A 20,073-nucleotide genomic window follows, 5' to 3' on the forward strand; every position below is an offset into this window, starting at 1 on the left:
GCGATATGGGGGTGTGAGGGAGGGAGGGAGATGGGGGTGTGAGGGAGGGAGATGGGGGTGTGAGGGAGGGAGGGAGATGGGGGTGTGAGGGAGGGAGATGGGGGTGTGAGGGAGGGAGATGGGGGTGTGAGGGAGGGAGGGAGATGGGGGTGTGAGGGAGGGAGGGATTGAGATGGGGGTGTGAGGGAGGGGGGGGTGTGAGGGAGGGAGGGGTGTGAGGGAGGGGTGTGAGGGAGGGAGGGGTGTGAGGGAGGGGTGTGAGGGAGGGAGGGGTGTGAGGGAGGGGTGGGGGATGTGTGCAGCCCTGACTATGCAAGACAATATTTGGGGCGGGATTCCTTTTTGTCTTTTAAACAAGGGGAGTTCTTTTTTGGAACTGGTCCAGCGGTAACTCCCATAGGGGAAAGAGCACATACAGTATTGTGAGCTTTTTTCTATTGTTTTTTTGGTCGTCTGTCCCTTTCAGTAATGCAGAGCAAAATGAAAACATCCGACCATCTTTATGCATTGGACTCTAGACATTTCAGGCTCCCAATCATATAAGTATAGTTATAATATATTGTTGGCAATTGTATGGTACACTATTGTTCTATTTTCAGTCCTAGGCAACCAGCAAGCAATGGTAGGTAGGTATTCTCTGTAAACGACATCGCTTCATCTTCTACAAGGTAGGGAGCGATGCGTTGTAGAGGCCAGCGGCAGGATGTTCAATACGTCCTCTAGTCTAGTGTTTCCACGCTTCGGAATTGTGGTCCTGCCATTGGGTTCTTGGCTAATTTTCCAGTTCCGTCCCCACTAGAACCAACACTCCCCATTTTTCATCCGGGCTTGTGATCGGCATTGGCTGGGTTAAGCAAAGCAATGCATCCCTGGCAGCAAAGGAGTCACTTCTCAAATTATTCTGGGTACACAATGCACACAGCACACTTACCACTTTTAGCATCTTTTCCTAAAAAATAATAATACAATACATGCTATTGTAGTCCTATTTTATACTCCGTAATGTCTTCGCACTTTAAACAGTAGCTGCGTTATTCTCATGGTTTCTATTGGTGGAGGTATAACTCCCACACATACAAGGCTCTCCCTCACTGAACCCACAGCCTCTCTTCCCCCAGGCTAGTGGGCGGAGCGCTCGCTGCAGGTGCAGGGAAGTCACGTGGTGTCCGCCTTGTGGATACACACAGAGCCTGGGAGCGGGGCACACAGAGCCTGGGAGAGGGGCGCACAGAGCCTGGGAGAGGGGCACACCGGCTCCTGTTACCGCCGGCTGGTTAGTTTTAAGATGATGGATATGGCGGGCGGGCCTGAAGATCCGGAGCTGCGGGAGGCTCAGAGAGAGTACCTCGACTTCTTGGATGATGATGTGAGCGCCTCTCCTATCTTGTAGTACAGAGCCTGGTTGTGCCCGGGGAAGTGTTGTCCTGTTGCTGATACATACGTCCCATTACCCATGTGTAGTATGTGGCTTCTGTAGAGACAGCCGGCACTGCAGCCCGGCGCTGTGTGAGCCGGGATATTTCCTGGGTATCATAGTGCTTTCCATTTTATTTCCACCATCCCAATGGGGTTGGTAAATGGCTGCAGAGTATGAGTATATTTTGTATATGCATCTATCGTTAATTTAGAGTTTATTAATGTAATGCAAACTCACCTAATAGATATTGATGGATATCCTCTGCCGTGCGAGCGGGCAACTTAACGCCAAGCAACACGGAGACCTGGGTGGGTTTGAGGAGTATAGTCTCTGTCTGTCTCGCTCAACCCAGCATTTTCCTTTCAGCAAGATCAAGGCGTCTACCATGGCAAAGTGAGGGACATGATTGCTGCTAATCAGCACCGGCTGATTGTCAACCTGAATGAACTGCGGAGGAAGACAGACAGGAGATCCAACGTGTGAGTGTGTGTGTGCAGGGTGTGTGTGTGCAGGGGGTGAGTGTGTGTGTGCGCAGGGGGTGAGTGTGTGTGCATGGGGTGAGTGCGTGTGCGCGTGCAGCAGTGGCAAACCCCAGGGCAGTCTCTGTCCTTTCTAAAAGTAACCCGAAGAGGTTTGCTGCAATAATAAAAAATGGTTTATTCACCAGGTTCAGTATGGCTTGCTTTTTTTTTTTAATTCCTTCAAGCGCTGTTGACTCCCTTTCCCTTAATTTGCATTCAGCTATAATCACTAGCAGGGAGATGGCTCAGTCCATGACACTCATTTTTTTTTTTTTTTTAAATGTATGTGGATTGTAAGTCAATCAGTCCCTGTTGTAGGTCTCTAAGCAAGAAATATGCGGAATCCCTTGTGGTGTCAGAGTATGTATTGCTGTAAAATGACCATCTATATTTTTCTAATCGGATATCCCTAACTAAAATAAATAAATTAGCAAGTGGTCTTATAGTTTGCAACAAAAAAAAATACCCTTCCACTTATCTCAACAAATAATGTACAATTTAGCACTGTGATTGGCTTCTAAAAATGATCTGGAAAGCAAATTAGTAACCAACTTTCATCCCAAGTAAGGGGAGATTTTTCTTTGTAGTGTGGGGTGGAAAAGCAAAATGATGCTTTTCATAGGGTTTCTCCACCATTTTGCATGTCAACTTTGGGCTAACTCACAACCTGATGACAGTGTTAGATTTCAACTTGAAAGGTTTAAGAACAGCTATTGAAAAATACTTGCAGGTATTTATTTTATTTAAACCAGTCCTACAGCTTTAATACCATTTGGAGTGAGGTCCTTAGGGGAGACGTCACTTTTAGAATTGGACTTGGGTTATTTCTTTATGATGCCTTATTTTTTTTTTACTGAACCAAGAGTTCTAACGAAACACCTTGTTGCTCTATAAACTGGTATTGGCACTTGCTTTGAGCTATAAACCTGAGGATTATTTCAATGTTGTTTTTCAATTTTGGCAGGTGTAATAGTAGCAGTGTTGTAGTAACGAGTTAATAATTTGGTTTTATTCATTTCAGATTGCTAAATGATGCCTTTGGAGAAGTTATTGCTTTTCAAAGAGCTTTGAAAGAGTTGGTCGCTTCTATTGATTCAACATACGCTAAACAGTTTGACGAGTTCAGCGTTGGATTTGAAGGCAGTTTTGGAACAAAGCATGTCTCGCCCCGCACTCTCACGTCTCAATTCCTGGGCAGTTTGGTTTGTGTGGAAGGAATAGTAACAAAGTGTAAATATTGCTAATTTACTTCTGGTATTTGGGTATATAAAGTGCATTGAACATCTGTTGCATAATGGATGTTTCAAGAAACTAAACACATTCCTTCTTTCCTAATGCATACTTATTTATACCCATTTCATAGTAATTAACTGGTTTTGCTGACCAACTCTTGATGTGATATTACAATAAGTTTGAATGAATAATACAAATATGCTCTACATGCAGTTAGACACCACTACTTTATTTCTCTCTTTTCAAATTGGGGGAATGGGGCTCACTGCTTCAGCCACACATAAAATTCCCCTGTGACTGATGCAAGTCCTTATGTACAACAGAAACCTAGAATTTGACTACAGAGGTCACTTGGTCCACCCTGTCTGCCAATGTTCCTGTTTCAAAACCTCAGCTCCTGTTTGATCTTTTGCTTGCTTTTGTATGTACAGTAGGATAGCCTTGTCTATACGAAGCCTTTTTTAATTCCCATTTCCCCATTGCATTGTTGCATTGCTTTCCTACATTTAAGTCGGCTGAAATAACTTCTGGGCCCCTTTCATTTATAGTACTGTAGCTGACATTCAAATGCATTCTTTCTCTCTACATCCCTAAGCCTGTAAAAAACAAAAACAAATGGTAAATGAAGCCTCTCCCCAACGAATTGGGCTGCATCAGCTCCTACAAGGCTCCCTGCTCTCCTCACAGCACTTGTATTAACCTACCCCCTTGACTGGTAGGACATCTCATCACACTGTTTTGTTGTTTTTCTGGTAAATCTTGGTACATGATGCCCCAGGCTTCCTTATGCCTGGGAAAAGGAGCAGTGAGAATCTTCAGGTAGGCAGGAGGGCCTCATTTCTGCTGAATACCACCATGCAGGGGCATCATTTTAGCACAATGGCTAGTACCATGGTTAAGCCCACAGCTGATTGTTTCTCACTGGCCAACATCTATTGTAGTGGCATTTGGGGACTTAATAAAAAATCATCTCCTTTGCCTAAGGTTCCCTGTGCCAAAATTTACCAGAGAAGCTTCAAAATCCCTGAGAGCTGTTGACTGGTAGGACAAAACTAACAGGAGGAGAGCAGAGAGACTTGTAGGGGCTGATGGAGCCCAATTAGTTCACGCTTTATTGTCCTACCTCCAACGGGGTGAGGCTTAATTCCCCATTCATTTTACTGGCAAGGAGGGGCTAGAAGACATGGAATAATCATAAATTGGTAAGTATAATTCCACTTTCCCCTTCTAGACCACCAATAATGCCACTAATAAAGATATGAAAGCACTGGTCCTGGTATAGATCCCTGAGGTAAACCACTGGCCACCTTCCCCTCTGAATATATTTTATTTACTGTACCAGAACTGTTGACTATCCCTCAACCAATGTCTTATCTATTCAACCACTTTACAATCCATACAATCCACTTTACAATCCAATCCAAACTTCACACAGCTTATATACTTTAATATTCAGTATTATTCTTTAGTGGAATCCATACTGACTGCAAACATGCCTAGTAAATATAGAAAACTTCACATCATTGTAAAATAAACGGAGTCAATGCGGTGCATCTAAAAAATGACTTATGATATAATATCATGAGTTCATAAATATGACCTCCTTAAATGTTGATTGTAGTATCAGTTCTATAAACACAGGGGAATCTAGTGCCTAGTGTAGCCAATGGCAATCACACAAATAGCCTGAAAGGCACAAAAAGCATCTCCCCAGAGTGATAGATAACCATCCAATAGGTAATATATAAAGGATATGAACAAAACTTGAGAAACTCACTTTGTGGATCTCAGTTGCCGCTTGTCTGTCCTTGGTCTTCTTCTGGTGAGGTTGAGTAGTATGCAAAATCTGCCTGGTAGAGTAGCAGCAGGAACAAATAGACGGAATTGGCAGAGCACTGCAAGATAATAAATGAGATCCAGAGGGTGCTCACATGTAAAAAATCTTTATTGGATCATGTTAGACCCCAACATGGTAAAAGAACGCACCTACGTGTTTCGTGCAAAAAAGCCATTTATCAAGGTGTGATAAAGGGCCTTTTTTTGCCCGAAACGCGTAAGTGCATTCTTTTACTATGTTGGGGTCTATCATGATCCAATAAAGATGTATTTTTTACATGTGAGCACCCTATGGATCTCATTTATTATTCTGCAGTGCTCTGCCAAATTTGTATATTTATTTTACAATTAAACCTATGCACCACAGTGTAAACCACAATACAAAGGCATATCTTTGCAGCAGTAGCTTTAATTCTTGTTCCTAAATGATTTGTAAATTGTTGTGGTTGATCATTGGCTTTCATGTTTCTTTATTGAAAAGAGACGTGTTGTAGTCACAGATTTTGACTAAAACTAGTTTTCCCACTAGGCCAAGGTAAACACAACACAGTTCCTAAACAATTACTCGAAATATGTTATTTTCAACCACCTACAGTATACAATAATGAATGTTTATATTGGGCAAATGAGTGTCTTATGGTTAAAATGGAGGATGGCTATGGTTTTCAGATGGTGTATCTGCTGGTTCTTGTTACCAGGTTCCTTGGTGAGACCAAAAGTTTTACGCAGTGTCCATTATTGCCCAGCAACTAAGAAAACCATTGAAAGAAAATATACTGACCTTACAACACTGGAAGCATTTCCATCAAGTGCTGTATATCCCACAAAGGTAAATAATTTTGTATTTTTCAGGGTCAGTTTCTATTAAGCTTTCTCGCTCATCCCCATGACTGTGCACAGCAATGGTAATTTGGCCTCTCCTACTTAAGAGTAGGGCCATCCTTCCAACATTTTAAAATGATTTTGTGACCCTAGAACTTCAGTTATTTTTGGTCCTACCTGCTCCTCCCTCTGATACCTCTCAGGTGGGCTCTTTCAGGGCCACTTACTTGGCTGCCTCACCAGGGTCTGCCCTGGAGACATAATGCTTGAAGCTGCTAGCTGGGGTAGCGCTGCTGCATTTAAGGTCTGCAGCCATCTGCGGACTGTGGTAATCCCATATGGGCACAGTGTCTATCATGCAAGCTACCAATGGAGATTAAGGTCTTGCTATGCCAGATTCGCATTGCGGGTCCATCCCCTTTGGGGGTTGGGTGGATGTACCCTGATGAAGGTTGATGGCACCGAAATGTTGGATCTCTGTGACTGTCATTAAATGACCATTTTGCATTAAGTCTTTTGCACAGCTCTCTCCTTTTTGCAGCTTGTGCCCTGACCTAGGTCTCCTACCTGTTGCGCTCTTGTTTATTTCTATCTGTGTCCCCTAACATTAAGTGCATCCCATGTTGCATCTGTCCACTGTTCCTCCCTCTGTATTTGGTTGGGTGGACATGACATCAGTCTATTACAGCTCTAGAATCAAGACACCTCTGATCAATTATATTTTAAAGCAGAGCACCTCAGTTCATTTTCAGATGGTAGGAACATTAGTCCTTGTGTCCGCCTGCTGCTGTAGTATAATAATAATATGTTCTTGTATAGCGCTGCTAGTTATACGTAGCGCTTTACAGAGACATTTTGCAGGCACAGGTCCCTGCCCCGTGGAGCTTACAATCTATGTTTTTTTTGTTTTTTTTTTGTGTGCCTGAGGCACAGGGAGATAAAGTGACTTGCCCAAGGTCACAAGGAGCCGACACTGGGAATTGAACCAGGCTCTGCTTCCAACTCTGTGCCAGTCAGTGTCTTTTACTCACTGAGCCACTCCCTCTCCCTTAAGCTGTATTACTGTATGTTAACTCCAGGGGTTCCCCTGATTATAAAGACAGCTGGTGTCTGACGCTATAACTTCTAAGTTGGTATTCAAAGATTGGGGAGCTCAGATTTCGCAACATATGTGGAGAAAAAAATAAAAACACAATATAGTGTAATACGTTCCCAATTTATAATGGGCTGTTAGAAAACCTCTGAAGTGAACCTCTGAAGTGAGGACTCACATTCTTCCAGATATAAACAGGCACTTCCAAAAACTGTGGCAGTAATTCCAGGGGTTGACTAGGATCCTAATAAGTCCTGGTATAGGACTTAGGTGAGTGGAGGGGTCTTGCTTCTCATGCAGTAATAAATGTGGTGATCTCAATGTAAAGAGAAAATGGACATTGTGTGATCCAAATAGGTAGTGAAGTTTATGTAAAAGCGCTTTAAAAATGCACACTTACAGTTAGATAAAAGTTGACATATAATCATAACATGTATGTGAAGCTAAAGCAAAGACATCAGAGGGAGTAGAAATGGACCTTCACTGGTGCTGATCCGTCCCTGACTCCAGTGGGAACTCGCGCTGCAGCGTGACATTTCGACCACCGCCGCCTCCCCCCAGCCCTACCAATTTGTGTGCTCAGCATGCCTCTCTGCGGCGAGTGCTCACTAGGACATAACAGGCACCAGAGAAAATTAAAGGGGGCTTTGTTCCCCGCTGTCCTGCTTGAGAGGACATGCAGGACAGTTCAGACAGCACACCAGTGCCTGCTGTAAAGGAACTGCACTAAGCATTTGATCGCAGAATTAAGGAAGCAGTCGATCCAGTTTCCATTTATATCAATATCTGGCCAGTAATGAGTCAGGCCATGCCTTCAAATATATAAAAAATGAGCAGTGATGCAAGTGATATTTAGTTATATTTTTTACTCCCCTCAAGAAATCCAAGGGAAAGCTTAGAGGTCAGATCAGACCATCTCGCCACAGTAACATATCCAAGAAATAACGTGAGATCAGGAAGTCCTGTCATTGGTTTTCCCCTCTATTCAAGTGGGCAGAAAAATATCTGAAAGACCTCAGAGTGGTGCATACTGTATGCCGGGAAACCTAAATTCACAGGCAGACTTTCTAAATTGGCAAACTGTGTCCCCAAGGGAATAGTCCCTGTCGGACATCTTTCTCAAGTTAGTTAAGAAATGTGTTGATCCCAGATCGACTTACTGGCTTCAGCCATAATCTGGAAGTGGACAGCATTCTGTGTCCCCCAGAAGCCTCTTTATATAGATGTCCTCTCATACAGATGGGAGTTCTGCCTAGCCAAATCATTTTCTCTAATACCTATGCTACTCGGAAAGATAAGACCGGACAAGGCAGAAGTAGTGACTGTCATTCTACATGTAGATTTATTTATTTTTGCCCACGCAGAACATGGTTTCCCCCTACTTGTCAATATGCTTCAGGATCAACTGTGGAAGTTACCAGTGGCCTATGACAAGGGCCAATATTTATTCCCAAACCAGAGTTTGGCTTGGAGGTTTAGTGGGGCCTACAACACGAGGCTTATCCAAGAAAATTATATACATGTTAATGCAAACAAGAAGGGCCTCTACTTCTAAAGTACAGTATATCCAAGGATATGGCAATGTTTTCATCATTTTTGCAATCTCTTTAATATTGATTACTTAAATCTATAGCATACATATTTTTGGAACTCTTACAAAGAGGTTTTTACCTGGGACTCTGTACCAGTTCATGAAAAGTGCAAGTCTCGGCACTATCTGCCTTACTGAGCAAACTGTTGGCTACCCTAGATCTGATGGCACGCTTTTTTTCAGGCCATGTATCAAAGACAAGTCTGGGTACCACTTTCCCATGGGATCTACCTCTGGTTTTAAATGCACTTATTAATGCTCCATTCAAACCACTCCAGCAGGCTTTGCTTACAAAATCCGTCCTGAAAGACAGTGCTATTGGTGCCAGTCACGGCAGCTAGAAGAATTTGCTAGCTACAAGAACTGTCAATTAAAGTAGTCCTTTAGGTATATCCTTTAGTGGTATATCGGGCGATTCTGCATTTTGCCAATTTCCTAGGAGTTGTTGCGCAGAAGGCCTTTTCAGACAACTCTACCACTGTGGCAGGGTGGTACAAGAAGCTTACAAGCTATGAAGTTAAAAACTCTGTTAAGGACAGAGAAGTGTATACCTAGTTTAAAAGCAATTCATATTGCTGAAAAATTAAATCTCTGCAAACTTAAATTGCCATCAAGTCCATCCTGGTGAATGTTTTCTAAAGAAGGAAATCTTTGATCAGTTGGTGAACAAATGGGGTTTGTCTTATGACAATAAGCAGCTAAACAAAACTACTGGACCAGTGTTTTACTCCAAACTCAGACAAGGGGACCTACTTTGATGCCATGTCAATCCCATAAAATTTTCATCATGTTTTTTATTTCCTCTGCCGCTGATTCATTATCCTGAGCAGAATCACCATGGGGAAAGTGGAGGCTATCATAACTCTTTTTTTTTTTTGGCTGAGAAGATCCTTTTTTGCAGGCCTAGTCAAAATGTCGATACTCTTTGGCAGCTTCCCATTCTTCCAGATCTCATTTTTCAAGACCCAATTGGACATCCCAATGTGACTGCTGACTTTTTGGCCTGGAGAGAGGGGCAGCAGCTAGATTTTTCACAAAGTTATTGAAATCTTCTTACGCACCAGAGAACAATAAACATCAAGAATCTACTACAGAGTAAGGTAAGCCTTTCTTAAATGGTGCTAGTCACCCAAAGGCGGCTGGGACATTTAGGCCCAGACTATGTTCTTTGGTTCTGGCTTGGAATTGAAATGTAGTGCTGGCAGCATTAATGTTCTTTTTGTCTGTTTTTATTTATCAGTTAAATGGATAGCTTTAGAAGTTAATTTTTTCTGATGGCCATTTCTTCAGCTAGAAGAATTAGTGAGCGTTACCCTGTAGAGCTCCATGTTTTAAGGATACAGGAGGACAAAATTGTCATGCCACATTCTGTCCCAATCCAACGTGAGAAAAATAGCTTCACTGTCTGGATGTTGTTGGAACATTTTGTCTCATTCTGTTATCCACTCTGAGCTATTGAGTATCAGAAAGCTTGTTTACTCCTTCATGGGAAGTAGAGATAATGCTGCCTAGGTATTTTTGATGGTGAGATGGATTACATTTTGTATCAAAGAAGCTTAAAAGGTAAAACTATTGGAGTGTACATTAAAGATAAAAGCACATTCCACAAGAGCCATGGCCACTCTGTAGGCAAACAGAGCACATGCCTTGTCTAAAGATGTATGCAAGGCAGCAACATGGACCTCACAAAATACATTTGTTAGACAACATAAAATGGATATTCTTTTCCTCCATTTTGAAGCTTAATTCGGGAGAAAAGTACTACATGCCGGATGGCTAACAGCCTAGTTAGAGGGACTGCTTGTGGGCACTGCTACATAGTTACATAGTAGATGAGGTTGAAAAAAGACGTACGTCCATCAAGTTCAACCTATGCTAAATTTAAACAACAGATACTTTATCCTATATCTATACTTACTTATTGACCCAGAGGAAGGCAAACAAAAAACCCCATTAAGGGGAAAAATTAATTCCTTCCTGACTCCAAGAATTGGCAATCGGATTAATCCCTGGATCAACATGCTTCCCATGTATACTTATTTTGTATATCCCTGTATACCTTTCCCATCTAAAAAGATGTCCAATCTTTTTTTGAACAAATCTATTGTATCTGCCATCACAGTCTCCAAGGGTAATGAATTCCACATTTTAACTGCCCTTACTGTAAAGAACCCTTTCCTTTGTTGCTGGTGAAATTTCCTTTCCTCCAACCTTAAGGGATGGCCCCGAGTCCTTTGTACTGCTCGTGGGATGAATAGTTCTTTTGAAAGTTCCTTGTAATGTCCCTGAATATATTTGCATATAGTTATCATATCCTCTCTTAGACGCCTCTTTTCTAATGTAAATAAATCTAATTTAGCTAGCCTCTCCTCATAAGTTAGAATGTCCATCCCCTTTATTAATTTGGTGGCTCTTCTCTGCACTCTAGTTCCATAATGTCTTTTCTTAGGATTGGTGCCCAAAATTGTACTCCATATTCAAGGTGTGGTCTCACTAATGCTTTGTAAAGGGGCATAATTATGTTTACTTCCCTTCCATCCATTGCCCGTTTGATGCAAGATAAGATCTTGTTTGCCTTTGCAGCTACTGCATGACATTGGGCACTATTGCTAAGCCTGCTGTCTACAAGCACTCCTAAATTCTTCTCCATCAAGGATTCCCCCAATATATCTCCATTTAATTTGTAAGTCGCCTTTTTATTCTTGCATCCCAAATGCATAACCTTACATTTATCTGTATTAAACCTCATTTGCCATTTACCTGCCCACGTTTCCAGTCTCTCCAAGTCCTTCTGAAGAGAAATTACATCCTGCTCTGATTCTATTACCTTACACAATTTAGTATCATCAGCAAAGATGGAGACTTTGCTCTCGATCCCAACCTCAAGGTCATTAATAAACAAGTTAAAAAGCAGGGGTCCCAGTACCGATTCTTGAGGTACTCCACTCACGACTTTAGCCCAACCTCAAAAAGTTCCATTTATGACAACCCTCTGTCTGTCCTTTAACCAGTTTTCAATCCAGATGCATATATTATTACTGAGTCCAATTTTCTTTATTTTGTACACCAACCTCTTGTGTGAAACCGTATCATGGGCAAAGATGGAGCAAAGCAAATGTCCTTGCTGTTGTCTGGCTGAGAACCTCCATGACTGGTGATTATCCCGTCCTAAAGAAAATAAGGGAAACCAGAGACTGTTTGTTTTTGCTCTGTGGTTCTGTTGTGGGCTTGTATGTAGCTTGGCTAGACTTATAACTGATGTGCTATGGTCACAATATTGTTTAAAGGATACAGGTAATGGGTTTGTTACCAGGGGGGAGGATAGGCTTCAGCCACAGATAAATTCCAAGATGCATTGTTTTTAAGCAAAAACCTATCTTGCTTTATCCATTGTATCTCAAAAGCTTACACAAATAAAAGCATTTAGTTAACCACAGAATAGTACCGTCTATTCGTTTTTGATTATTAAGGTTTGCTAACACTGCTATGTATTTATTAGTATTTCCCCACTTTTGGTAAATAAATATATGTATTTTTATTTATTTTGTTAAATGTAATTTTTTCAGGATGAGGAAAACAACCCACTAGAAACAGAATTTGGACTATGCACTTACAAGGATCATCAAACTGTGAGCATCCAAGAAATGCCTGAAAAGGCCCCTGCTGGACAACTTCCTCGCTCTGTTGATATCATTGCAGATGACGACTTGGTGGACAACTGTAAACCTGGAGATAGGGTACAGATTATAGGAATATACCGCTGTCTTCCGTCCAAACATGGAGGATTCACTTCTGGCACGTTCAGGTATTAGATGAGAATTGTTGACTTTCACCAAATAAATTTTAATGTCTCATGCTTTAATTAGCATTCTTTTAATTGCACCTCATGCTTGTTTTGTGCAAAGTTGTAATGGTGCTACTTTCTATTTAAATCATACCTGAATAGTGTGTATGTACAGTAGCAAGTCTGTGAGAAAGCAATGCAAAGGTTGTGCATATACATGGAAGTAAAAGAAATTCGTGTTGCTGAATGTTGTACCCAAGAGGCCTTCAAAGAAGAAGCCGCAGCATTGGCTGCTTTTGATCATGGCGCATAAGGTCAAGGTTTGTCATCACATCTTTGCTTTGATTTCCTATACAAATAGGAAACAGAACGTGTGTGTGTGTGTGTCCCATTACTGTCCCCATTTACACTGTTACAAGTATATGTATTGGAGTACATCCACGTGGGAGATTATCTGAAGGAGCGGGTGGAAAGGAACATCACCTGAGAACAGTGGGAGGGAAGATCTGGAAGAGGGTGTGTGGCTTCTTGGTAATTTTTATATTTTAATATAAAATATTTTATTTTGCCTATAATAAACCACTTGGAACATGACATTAGCTGGCCACAAATGCCCATATGGGTTAAAAGGCCCTCTGCTTCACCTCAGGCCTTCAACTCTTCCACCTTGGGCAGTAATGGCTAGATAATGCCCTGCCCTAGTGTTGCCTACTATTAAATATTGCCTCCCTTCCAACCTCACATACTAATCCAAGGTTATATAACCTGCAGCAAATGTGTAATTCTCATTTCCATTTACTACAAATGGAGAATTTTTTTCTTTTCCATCTATTTGGATAACTAAAAAGTAAGGATTAGTCAGAATCCTAAATCTTTCGTTGCATTTCATTTGGAAAGAATTGAGCATCCTAGCAATATTTCAGTTCTAAACTATCCTAATTGGTGACATAGCAAAGCTTGCATATCTGATTTTGTTTTTTATCGCCTGCAATTAAACGCGTTCTCTCTGCACATATTTTCTGACCTCATTGCATACAAGATCATATACTGTAGGCTATTTACCACTCTTTGTTTGCAAGTTCTTAACTAAAACAAGTAATGCTAGAAATTAATAATCGGATGGGTAGCTAATCCTGTATCTGAAATATCAGATGTTTGAGTACATTGTGCAGTACTCCCTTTGCTTTAAGATAATTTTGTTAAGGTTACTGATTTATTTGTAGAATTTGACATTAATGTGCTTCGATACAACACTGTATATGTATGTGTGTGTATCGAAGCACATTAATGCCAAATTTTGCAAATATATCAGTAACCTTAACAAAATTATCTTAATGCAAAGGGAGTACTGCACAATGTACTCAAACATATATATATATATATATATATATATATATATATATATATATATATATATATATATATATATAATTTTTTTTTTTTTAAAACAAGCGTTTAAAAGCTTTACTACTGTTAGATAGGGATTCCGGCTTTCAGTTTTTTTTTTATTTTTTTGGCAACATCTGTTTTATTTAAAAATATATATATTTTCCTATTCCCATGTCAGTGGGCACCATAGGGTTCGATCCATCCTTAGCTTGGGTAGGACAGGAAATGAATTCTGCAGGTAGTACCATAAAAGGCCCCTGCTCCTACCTGCTGGTAGTCTTTTTCCTGTCCTACAGCTAGGAGTAGTTTATTTTGCAAAGGACTCGCTAGACTGCAGCTAGTGCAGTTAATCCAGGTTATTGTCGTCCTCTCTCCTCCAGCAGCTCCAACATATAAGAACTGTGGGGGGGAGGGGGGATGCTGTTCAAGCATGCTGCGACTGGGCAGACCGTGGCTGTATCGGAGCTGATGCGGGGGGACATGGCCTTTTTTTGTTTTGCATGGTGTCCCACATGGTTGAATAGCGCATGCCCGTCTTGCTCACGCTCCCCACACACAGGCACGGCGGTGCAGAAATGCCTTCAACGCTCTGATCAAACTGACGATATGTCAGAGAGGAGACAGAACGATGGCCTCAGAAAAATTAAAACACTGCAGCACGCAACGCTGTGTAGAAAGGAAGACAAATCGGCTGGAAGGATTGCAGAAATCAGCATGGAGGTTGCTGCAAGCAAAAGGTCACTTAGTCCTTAGTTTAGAGGAGAAATCGAAAGAGGGTTAATTATGAAGGACTAAATGCATGTTTTTGTCACGATAGTTTCAATGTGATAGTCAGAAGAGGGAACTTCGACAATGGCAATGGAGGTTCTCTATCAGAAAATAAATTTGCTAAATTGTGTGCAGCATGTGCTAAACCTGCATTAGAAGTTAAAACTCTGTGGAAATTGTCTAAAAGCAGCAGCAGCAGGGGATCCAAATGAAATAGTTTTTGTCATGGATGAAAGATACTGTAACTCAGTGAGTCAGAAGTACAACAAATACTGTAACTAAACTAACACAAGATCAACATCTCGTTTGGATAAACTGAAGGCGTTCTCGCCAGACTAATCAGAGGTACAATATCTGTATTTCTCAGTAGCAGAATACGGAAAATCCTCAGAGCAAGAGATTCAGACAGAAGAATCTGAATTCAATCTATAATCTCTAAAGCAATGAGGGAAATATTGGAATTGGAGGCTGTAGAAGATGTCAGAGCATCTGTCAGGAATCTAAAGCAAGACTAGGTTTTTTTCCGATCCATGAAGTAATTAAGAATATGGTTAATCCTTCCCATAACCTTCCTGGTAGGCCTAACCACCCACCCTAGGACAACTACCCCCTTCACCCACCACCGATACTCCCAATAAACCAGGTACTCTGGCTTATCCCCTTCATTAGTGGCTGACCACTAAGGTAATAAAGCTGCTTTTATTTTGATAAAACAGTATTGAAGCAGGCGGTCTCCGGAGCTGAACCGCATTAATTTCAGCCTCTGGGAACACCAGCTTCCTGAGTTACAGGCCAGTTATGAGGTGCCAGTATCTCCATACATTGACGCAGGAAATTGTAAACATGGAGATACCGGCGCCCCATAACAGGGCCTTTAGTAGCTTAACTGCATTCATTAGCAGGAGATCTCTGCAGCTTAACTGCATTAATTTCAGACCAGGGGACCCCCTGCTTCCCGGGTTACAGGCCCTGTTATGATTTCAATACTGATAAAATAAAAGCCCTGCGATCGCCTGTTAGTGGAGCGCAGATAGTGACTGACTGATTCAGTCTGTCTTGCTGCACATCTTGCAGATGTGCAACCCGGTAGCATTCAGACGCAGGGATCCTCGCTGTGTTAATCCCGATGGGCCATTAAGTCTCCTTACTGGGACTCCGCGAGCACAGATGAAGAAAACAGTGTCACAGCAGATTTAGGGGTGAGTAGCACGACCAACCACAATACTGCATTTGTACAAGCAGAATGGGCTCAGCCTGAAAGAAAACTAGTGATTCCCAAGAAATTCAACAAAATGTGTCCTTTTGGACAAAAGGAGGTGAAATTCTGGTTGTTTAACCAAAAATTAAAGCAAGAATATCTAGTTACAAGGAATACCTCCCAACCAGTTGATGACGCAGCATCATTCATGGATGTGATGGATAGCGTTCTGAAGAAATCTTATCTGGCAGCAGGTGCAGCGTGCAAACCTGCGATTTCAACCACGTCGGTATCGAGCTATGTGCATATGAATCTCTACTATTGAAGAAGTAGAGAAAGGAGTCAAGCAAGTGTCCATTCTAAAAGCTTTATCAGATATAAAGTGAGCAGTTGACTACATTGCTGACGCTTAACAAGATGCAGTGAAATTAGCAGCCAGATCAATGCCATGTTCTGTAACTGCAACACAAGCTTTGGGGCTCACAGTTGATGGCAGCTTCAGCATCTAAGAACAGTTTATGTAATTTACCTCAAAGGATAATTCCTTTTTGGGGAGAAGCTGGATTCCATTATATCCAAAGCATCAGAAGGGAAAGGTAGATTTTTTCCCCCCCCCCTAATATGGATCAAACAGCACAGATTGTTTCATCTCCTCCTCAGAGAACACAATATAGAGAAGCAAGGTCATACCATCCAGAAAAGACAATTTTTGAAACCACTTCTTGGAAAGGTGGCCACAACTGTGTTTCCAACACACCCCATCCCCCGTGGCTCCAGACCTGCATTCACTAGAGGGAAGTTTGCATGAAGGTCAACGAGTCCAGTGGTCTCCAGTTAGAGGAAGATTAATGCAATTTAGGGCTGCTTGCACTTGATCAATAGACGACGGGTTGGGTACTTCAGATTCTTTCCTATGGATACCACCTGGAGTTTGAGATTTTCAAGAAAAGACGTGTTGACATCAAGATGTCCTCTGACAAAAGAGACTAGGGGAATCAGTCATTCTGAAAGACTTGTTGTAAGAAAAGGTAATAAGAAGGGTGCTTCAAGATTAGCGAAAAAATACATTTATTCCAGAATTTTGTGGTTAAAAAAAAAAACATCGGGAGGATTCAAAGCCGTTCTAGATCTAAGAACTGGATACCGACTTGCAAATAAAGTTCAAAATGATTTTCCGAAACACCATTATTCAGGAAGTAAAACCTTACATTTGGATGATATCAATAGACCTCAAAGACACGTACTTGCATACTCCAGTAGTGAAGGGACAACAAAAGTTCCTCAGATTCTCGGTAAATCAGGAACATTACCAATATACATCTCTTCCATTTGGCCTCGCAACATCGCCGAGAAACATTCACAAAGGTGTTTGCACCATTGATAGCGGAATTAAGGAACATGGGAATAGAAATATACCTTGGACAACCTACTTGTAAAATCGCAAAAGGAAAGCGTTATTTTATTACAAGACAGATGGGTAGTAATTTCCTTCCTACGTCGTCATGGCTGGATTGTAAACAAAAACAAGACCCAACTAATTACAACATAATCATTCAAATTCCTGGGAATAGAATTTCATATGGCACAAGGAGAAGTTGGTTTGCCTCAGACCCCAAGACATCCAGACAAGCACTCAGGACGGCAAGCTTCACTTCCGCAGCAGATTGGATGAAACTCTTGGAAAAATTCACATCAACACTAAATGTGTTAAATTGGGCAGGGCCTCATTTGAGGCCTCTACAATGAAATTTCTTCCAACAATGAACGGAAATCCAAAAGGTGTGTGTGTGTGTGTGTGTGTGTGTGTGTGTACCCACACAAAGGACTAACGAAGATGGTGGGAGAATGCCCAACATCTGTTTATAAGGACATACGCTACATAAAGTGCATTGGTTACTGAACACCACAGACGCCAGCGGCGCAGATGAGATCTGGTGGTGAATGGTACTTGGTCAGCAAAAGATCAGCATTTACCAGCAAATCTTCTAGAGCTCAAGGCAGTTGAGAAAGCACTAGAAGCATTCCTAAGAGAGACTGTGGAAATATACAAATAATATCCGAAAACCACACAGTGGTAAAGTATATAGCTAAACAAGGAGGAACAGTGCAGGAGACTGATGAAATTAACATCAGATATCCGGTCATGGGCAGAAGGTTATGTCACATATATGACAGCCATACATATATCTGGGCCACAACACATGACAGGTTGTCAGTCGCAACAATATTCACCCTGGAGAATGGGCCTTAGACAGCCAAATATTTCATGAAATGGTGAAGCGTTGGGTAGACCTGATGGCCACATCACAATTGGACTGTTGATTTAATTCCTGTACGTTGCAGGCAGATGACCTCAAATTCAAATGGCGGTTCAAACTGGCATCTCTTTCCTCCAATCCCTCTTATTGCCGTAACTCCTATGTACGCAGACTCACCAGGAAGTGGTTGAAGATTAAAAAAACTTTATTCGGCTACATAAAACAGATACCTTGACAGACAAACTAGGGACCTCCTCCTACCACGCGTTTCGAGCAAGACTGCTCTTAAGGAGATATGCGTTTGATCTGGTTATATCCCCACATATGTAGAACAGGGAAGAAAAAACGAAGCACCAAGTCCAGCTGTAGAATAGCAATAACACCAACAGGGATACGTACCAAAAATAAGCTATTTAATAGGATCCAGGCAAAGTAACAAACACACCTACGCGTTTCGGACCTCTACAGTCCTTTATCAAGGTGAATTTCACCTTGATAAAGGACTGTAGAGGTCCGAAACGCGTAGGTGTGTTTGTTACTTTGCCTGGATCCTATTAAATAGCTTATTTTTGGTACGTATCCCTGTTGGTGTTATTGCTATTCTACAGCTGGACTTGGTGCTTCGTTTTTTCTTCCCTGTTCTACATTCTGAGTACTGTCTACGGATGCACATTCAACCCTGGACATTGGAACCCAACTGGACTTGCTGCTGATGGTGGATGAAGATTCCCAAGTGAGTTCGTTCCATATTGCCCTTATCACAATATATTATAGTCTTAGGATGTTTCTACTACCGGTCACCTGCTGGTGTCATTGACATTTCCTTACTACATGGTCTGTGGGTTTGTCATTACCGGGCTACATTCCTAGAGACAATATATATATATATATATATTCATTCAAGGGTTGTTTTCCTGTTATATACTTATCTGGCTTAAGTATTGTCTTGAGAGCACCACACACATTTTTTTCAATTATATCCCCACATACTCCGTTTTTGTTATGTTCAGAGCAGATACAGCTCACCGTGTATGAATTTCCTTGAGCTACAGATGGCTCATACTCAGTAGACTCGTGGCATTTACTGAATGTATGAGTGTTGAACTTCGAGGTCTTGTGAAACATTCAAACCCTTGACAACTGGCGGGAGAATTTCAAAGGGGAGCGCGGGCGGTTAGTGGCCCCGCTCTCTTCCCCACGGCATTTAAATTAAATGCCGGGGGAGGCCTGAGGCCTCTAACTTACTTACATGCTGCCAGCTGGCTCTTCAGTGACTTGTCGCCATGGCAATGCGTGTCAAATGATGTCACATGACCCGCGACGTCATTTGACAGTGACTGGAGGGGGGGGGGGCACGAACGCTGCGGCTACAGGGCAGGGTGGCGCAGCTCGAAGTTTGCGCACCCCTGGTCTCCTACATAATTTGGCTTTGTTTCAGGGACTAGTGTGAAAACTAACACCATTTCTTCTCACCAGCCTCTGTGACATTGGTAGAATTTCTGTAAGAAGGATTTAATAGAGGACACGTCTGAGTTCATAAAGCGCAATTATCTGCAAAGAAAGAAATCTAGCAGCTGAAAGGCTCCACATTCGTTTCTTGCAAGCAGTCAAAAGATTAAGACCGCAAATCGGCATTAGAGTTCCATCATGGGATTTCTAGTTCTTGATACCCTGACGTGCATTCTTTTGAGCCTGTACATAAAATATCTCTGAAACTATGGGCATGGAAGATGGCGTTCCTCATAGCCATCATGTCAGCAAGGAGAGGGGGAGAGTTACGAACACTATCTTCCAAGGAACAGTTCCTTATAATTCACCAGGATATGGCAAACATGCGCAAAGTTTACTAATTTTTTTTTTGCCTAAAGTGATTATCCCTATTTCACATTAACCAAAAAATTGAAATTCCCTCATTCTGCACAAAACTGGGAATTAAGCAGTATTACACAATTTCTATGTGGTGAGGCGTTTCAAAATCTATTTCGAGGTATCAAAGTTGGATAGCCTTTTTATCTTCACAGAAGGACGGAGGACTGAGCAAGCGGCGTCAAAGGCAACAATTTCCCAATGGAACATGTCATGCATAGGAGAAAATCCACCTTTACGTCTAAATGCTCATTCAACAAGGGCCATGGCCACATTGTGAGCATTTTAAGACACTAA

The 20,073-nt window shown here is 41.7% G+C and overlaps 1 protein-coding gene across 1 annotated transcript in view; it reads left to right on the forward strand.

The window, feature by feature from the left end:
• The first annotated feature begins 1,208 nt into the window (after positions 1-1,208).
• Positions 1,209-20,073, forward strand: part of LOC142488569 (maternal DNA replication licensing factor mcm3) — a 40,783-nt gene continuing 21,918 nt past the window's right edge. Inside the window, exons 1-5 of the mRNA XM_075589038.1 lie at positions 1,209-1,366; positions 1,784-1,896; positions 2,960-3,168; positions 5,706-5,836; positions 12,080-12,318. Coding sequence (XP_075445153.1) covers positions 1,286-1,366; positions 1,784-1,896; positions 2,960-3,168; positions 5,706-5,836; positions 12,080-12,318 — 773 coding nt within the window. The 5' untranslated portion in view covers positions 1,209-1,285. The remainder of the gene's footprint in view (positions 1,367-1,783; positions 1,897-2,959; positions 3,169-5,705; positions 5,837-12,079; positions 12,319-20,073) is intronic.

This window comes from Ascaphus truei, chromosome 2 (assembly GCF_040206685.1).
Source record: "Ascaphus truei isolate aAscTru1 chromosome 2, aAscTru1.hap1, whole genome shotgun sequence".
NCBI classification, from domain to species: domain Eukaryota; kingdom Metazoa; phylum Chordata; class Amphibia; order Anura; family Ascaphidae; genus Ascaphus; species Ascaphus truei.